General features: G+C 49.7%; 2 protein-coding genes across 2 annotated transcripts in view; one reads left to right on the plus strand and one right to left on the minus strand.

The window, feature by feature from the left end:
- Window positions 1–2345: 2345 nt before the first annotated feature.
- On the minus strand, window positions 2346–2895 carry LOC100964269. Its single transcript, XM_012808878.2, is given in 3 exon segments — window positions 2346–2514; window positions 2718–2767; window positions 2770–2895. Coding segments are annotated over 3 exon segments (342 nt in total). The 5' UTR covers window positions 2893–2895.
- The window catches only part of SRCAP (Snf2 related CREBBP activator protein), a 44649-nt gene continuing 41303 nt past the window's right edge, over window positions 2708–6053 (plus strand). Inside the window, exons 1-2 of the mRNA XM_012808873.2 lie at window positions 2708–3044; window positions 4560–4633. The gene's annotated coding sequence lies outside the window, so the exon portion shown is untranslated. The remainder of the gene's footprint in view (window positions 3045–4559; window positions 4634–6053) is intronic.

A 6053-nucleotide genomic window follows, 5' to 3' on the forward strand; every position in this document is an offset into this window, starting at 1 on the left:
GGACTTGCTATTGCTCAGGCTTGTCTTGAACTCCTAAGCTCAAGGGATCCTCTCTTTTGGCCTTCCAGAATGCTGGGATTACAGGTGTGAGCCACTGCCCATGGCTGAAATTACATTCTGGGCAGCGGGGCTGTGCCATCTTCCCTCCTGTTTCTTCCGCTGCACCTAGAAGAGGGACAAGCTGGAAGCATGCAGAGGAAATGCTGGTCAGGAGAGCGTACTCACTGACATTTTTGTATATGAATAAGAGGTTGAGATTGAGGTTGCAGTGAGCTATGATGACATCACTGCAGTGTAGCAAGGGACAGCGTGAGATTCCATCATTCTTTCTTTCTTTCTTTAAGACAGAGTCTCACTAGGTTGCCCTTGGTAGAGTACTGTGGCATCACAGCTCATAGCAACCTCAAACTCTTAGGCTTAAGTGATTCTCTCACCTCAGCCTCCCAAGTAGTTGCGACTACAGGCATCCACCCCAATGCCCAGCTATTTTTTTTGTTGTAGTTGTCATTGTTGTTTAGCTGGCCTGGGTTCGAACCCACCAGCTTCAGTGCATGTGGCCGGCGCCCTACCCACTCAGCTATGGGTGCCAAGTGAAATTCCATCTTTAAAAACAACAACATGGCTTGGCGCCTGTAACTCAAGCGGCTAAGGCGTCAGCCACATTCACCAGAGCTGGCAGGCTCGAATCTAGTCCCGGCCTGCCAAACAACAACTATTACCTCAAAAAAATAAAAAATAGCCGGGCGTTGTTGGGGGCACCTGTAGTCCCAGCTACTTGGGAGGCTGAGGTAAGAGGATTGCTTAAGCCAAAGAGTTTGAGGTTGCTGTGACCTGTGACGCCATGGCACTCTACCGAGGGCAACATATTAAGACTCTGTCTCAAATAATAATAATAAATAAATAAAAATAAAAACAACATAGGCTTGGTGCCCATAGCACAGTGGTTATGGTGCCAGCCACATACACTGGTGGTGGCAGGTTCGAACCCAGCCCAGGTCAGTTAACAACTGCAACAAAAAAATAGCCAGCCGTTGTGGTGGGCGCCTGTAGTCCCAGCTACTTGGGAGGCTGAGGCAAGAGAATCACGTAAGCCCAAGAGTTGAGTTTGAGGTTGCTATAAGCTGTGCTGCCACAGCACTCAACTGAGCGTGACATAGTGAGAATCTGTCTCAAAAATAAATAAATAAATAAAAACAACAACATAGGCCAGGCATGGTGACTCAAGCTTGCAATCCTAGCACTCTGGGGGAGCCAAGGCAGGTGGATTGCTTGAGCTCACAAGTTTGAGACTAGCCTGAGCAAAAATCGATAGCCTGTCTCTACTAAAAATAGAAAAAATGAGGCAAGAGAATTGCTTGAGCCTGAGTTGGAGGTTGCTGTGAGCTAAGACACCACAGTACTCTACCAAGGGCAACAAAGTGGAGACTCTGTCTCAAAAAAAAAAAAAAAAAAAGAAAAGAAAAGAAAGAGAAAAAACCCAACATGTTAGATACCAATGGTTTCTCAAACTACAAAACAAACCACACCCCTCATTATGCAAAGCACATCTGAAGGCTAAACTTGACCTTAAAAATCGTTAGTTCAAGATCCTGAAATATAGGTTCCAAGTATTTCTGTATTTATGCATCCTTTAGAGCTTTCAAAGCAATTTTACATCAGCGATTCTATCCCCACTTTACAGATGAGGAAACTAAGCTTAGAAAGGTAAAGTGAATTGCTCAAGGTCACATAGCAAGGAATTAGTAGCACAAGATTAGGACCAACTCAGATTATGGCTTACTTCCTTCCTTTCAGAGGGTTATGGGAGCAGAGTCTAAATAGATGGCCATCATCCATTTTTTACTCAACCCAAATTTAATCTGTAACATGGGATCAAAAATCGCTTCTTCATAGAGAATAACTAAACTGAGTGGAGGAAAGGGAGGAACTGAATGAAAGCTTCATCAGGGGCCTGGGGCAATGGCTGATGCCTAGAGTCCCAGCTACTTGAGAGGCTGAGGCAGGAGGATACACTGAGCCCAGGAATTTGAGGTTATAGTGAGGTATGATCATGCTACGGGCAACAGAGAGTGACCTGTTTAAAAAAGAAAAAAGCTTTATCAGGGCTTCCTAACTTGGTCTTCTAGGGTGGGCTTTAGATAATAAAATTTAGTAAGAGCATGTGTATGCTTGTGCTTTAGACTGCTTGGCTATGAATCCTGGCTTTGGTCTCTGTCACTGTTTAACCTGAGCCTTAATTCGCTTGTAAAATAGAACATTGTTAGGATTAAAAGAAACGATCACTGCACAAAGTAGCCTTAGTAGAAGGGAGCTGTTATTTATTGTTCTATTCTGGGGTGAGGATATCAGATTCTCTAAGGGATTCTTAGCCTAGAAAGTTTGTGAACAGACGGCACAGGTATTTAGAAGCTTTCTCACCCTCACATAAAACGAGCCAGTGCTACAGAAGTAGGCTGCCACGGCAAACAGAGGGTCCAGACTCCATTACTAACATACTTTAGCTCACGGGGTGATCTGTAAAAAAAGTAGAGTTTGGTGGTGGTCCGAGTTGGCAGCCGCAATGCAGCTCGAAGTAGATTCAGTTGCAGTGGGTAAAGACGCTGCACTGCGGGGCCGGCGTGGAGTCTTCAGGCAGACTACACCTCCCAGCATGCCTTACCCTTGGGCGGCACCCTACGCTTGCACGCGAACCTCCCCGCCCCCTCAACTCCAGTTACTGTCTCTCGCGAGACGACGGGCCTCGCCGGCGGTAGCGATAGCGAGCTGTGGTGGTTGTGGTGGTGGTGGTGGTGGCGGCCGAGAGGGCGGCGGCCATTTTGGTGAGGCCTCGGGAGCGACGGCGGCGGTTCGCTGGGAGTAGCGTTTCCCTTTATTCCCACCCACCGTCCGCATCTCTGTGCCGTGGGAGGAGTCAGTGGAGGCAACGCGGTGGCAGTAGCCGTGGTCCCCAGGGGAGTTTAAAGGCCGCGAAGGCAGCGGCCAAGAGGGGGCCCTCCCCCCTCCTCGGCGGGAGGGGGGTGGTGCGCACGCCCCCGAGGACGCAGGTAAGGAGAGGGAGACAAGATGGCGGATTCTCCACAGTTCCCCCTCCCCTGACGGTGACTGCGCGCGCATCTTTCCGCCACCGCCTCCCCTCCCACCTTCCCGGGGTGCTGCGCGCGCACCTTCAGCCGGGGCCCCGGGGCCGGTGCGTGAGGCAGTCGGCGCGCACCCATAGAGACAGACTGAGGGGGTCAGGCCGGCCAGCAGTGGGCCCCGGCGCGTCTCCTCTCCCTTTCCCGCCCTTCTGCGCACGCGTGTCTGAGCAAGCGAGGGAGCCCTGAGAGGACTGACCCAGGTGCGCTCTTGCCCGCCCACCAACCCCAGTACCCCCTCAGGGGCGCGCGGGAAGAAGGGGGGCGTGGGATGAGTAGTCGGGGCACGCGCCCACCATGTCCAGTAGGGAACCAGATCTGGCGACACGCACCCTCCCCTCTCTCCTCCTTTCGCGGTCTGGTGATGGGGGAGCTCCCTGATGGGCTTAGATGAGGGCCTTCCCAGCCTGCGACCCTGGGGTGCCTGGGTTTGGGTTCTGGCGGGAGCCCCTGGGCCGTGCGCGCAGCCGGCTCACTCCGCCTCCAGCCGCGCACGCGCGGGCCCCTCCCCCAGTCGGGCGCGCACGTTGGGTGGGGTGGGATTCTAGCAGGAGGCGGGGCCATCTTAGGGCTAGTGGTAACTTGGGCAGAGGTCAGGGGTCACGCCAGGTCAGTCTGCTGGGAGCGATTGGGAGACTGTAATGAAGACTTGAGGTCAAGAGTTCAGGCTTTTTGGATTCTGGCTAGTTCGGTTACCAGGAATATGTTGTGGAGGGAGTGCATCAAAGGCGGCACCATGGTTAAAGAATTTCCTTAAACACGTTGGAAACTCTTCCGGGCCTTGTATGGGTTAACCCTGCGCCTTTCCGGCGCATGGTTCTTGGCTGTGTGGCCTCTTGTATTTGACTGCTTAATACTCTTGCTTAATAACTCTTGCTGTAGTTCTTGTGTTTGAGAAAGTGGCTCATGGTGCAGGTATAGGATTTACAGGGCCCTGCCCTGAACCCTGGGTTTATGTCCTGTAACCAGCATGTTTGTTTTTTTTTCCTGGGAATTCCAGTCTCATTTCCGACTGAACTCAATTCTGTGTTCAGTCTGGATTAACAAGCAGGCAAATAGAATCTTTTTCAGTTTGTGGTTGTGACAGCCTTTTTTTTTTTCTTCTTTATTGTTTGCCCTCCATTATGTGGGTAGAGCCCTTTATACTTAAAGGTTTTTGAACTGTTTTCTTTTGCCTCTTCTTTCCTGTTCCTTCCCCTGCAGGAAGAAAGAATTTGAGGTCGTTTTCTATGGTAATCTTTTTTTCACAAAACATGATTTGTTTTAATTTTGAAATGTGAGCTATTACTGTAGTTTTCCTTTGTCTTTGAACTGACTTGAGTATGTTAAAAAGTCTCAAAAAGCTGAAGTATGTAATACATTTAGATTGGTATTAGCAAATGTGGATTAGTTCCTCACTGCTATTTTTCTCTCCTTCTGTTTCAGGCCTGTTTCCTCTCAGTTCAGCGGCACCGTGGAAGTGCAGACTTTCATAGGGGGTGTGGTCTCAGCTCACACAGGTGAGTAGGTTAATACCATTTTGTGTACTGATGCTGACAGGAGCCCTGTTTGAAATAATGAGAAAAATGATAGGTCAGCTTGTGGGTTTTCACTATGGGGAGTGATGGGAATATCTACCTGTGATTGTACTTTTTTTTTTTTTTTAATCTTGAAACAGAGGCTCACTTTGTCACTCTGGGCAGAGTGCCAGGGCGTCATAGCTTATACCAATCTCAAACTCCTGGGCTTAAGTGCTCTCCTTGCCTCAGCCTCCCAAATAACTGGGACTATAGGTTTCTGCCACAACGCCCAGCTATTTTTTAGAGACAGGGTCTCACTCTTGCTCAGGCTGGTCTTGAACTCTTGAGCTCAAGCAGTCTACCTACCTTAGCCTCCCAGAGTGCTAGGATTATAGGTGTGAGCCACTGCTCTTGGCCTGCCTGTGATTTTTCTGTGGAGGGTTTTCTTTGGAGTAGAACAACAACGTAACTATGACTGTGGATATAGGAAGATTTGGTCACCCTGGCTCTACCAAGGAGAGTAGCAGCTTTTCTGTGGTTTTGGCATCAGGCTATCTGTTCTTTTATTGTTGTTGTTTTGAGACAGAGTCTCACTATGTTGCCCTGGGTAGAGTGCGGTGGCATCACAGCTCACAGCAACCTCAAACTTTTGGGCTTTAGCAAGTGATTCTCTTACCTCCGCCTCCCAAGTAGCTGGGACTACAAGCGCCTGCCACAATGCCTCGCTATTTTTCGTTGCAGTTGTCATTGTTGTCTAGCTGGCCCGGGTTGGGTTCAAACCCGTCAGCCTCAGTGTATGTGGCTGACGCCATAACCACTATGCTACGGGTGCCCAGCCATGTGGGTTTTTTTTTGATAGTCTCTTATCCTGGCACCAGAGTGCTATGTCATCAGCCTAACTCACAGCAACCTCAAACTCATGGGTTCATGTGATCCTCCTGATTCAGCCTCCCAAGTAGCTGGGACTACAGGTACCTACCACAACTCCCAGCTAATTTTTCTAATTTTAGTAGAGATGTGATTTCACTTTTGCTCAGGCTGGTGTCTAACTCCTAAGTTCAAGGGATCCTCCTTTCTTGGCCTCCCAGAGTGCTAGGTACAGGCATGGACCACTGTACCTGGCCTAGACTATCTGTTTAAACAAGTCCTTCTACCACTCCCTTACTGTGTAACCTTCTGTAAGTCATAAGGTCTGGATTTCCTAACTTAAAAAGTAGAGGGCTCAGCGCCTGTGGCTCAACCGGCTAGGGCACCAGCCACATACACCAAAGGTGGCAGGTTCGAATCCAGCCTGGACCCGCCAAACAACAATGACGGCTGCAACCAAAAAAAAATAGCCAGGCGTTGTGGTGGGCGCCTGTGGTCCCAGCTACTTGGGAGGCAGAGGCAGGAGACTCGCTTGAGCCCAGGAGTTGGAGGT

This window comes from Otolemur garnettii, unplaced genomic scaffold (genome assembly GCF_000181295.1).
Source record: "Otolemur garnettii isolate 467f Iridium unplaced genomic scaffold, OtoGar3 scaffold00096, whole genome shotgun sequence".
Taxonomy (NCBI): domain Eukaryota; kingdom Metazoa; phylum Chordata; class Mammalia; order Primates; family Galagidae; genus Otolemur; species Otolemur garnettii.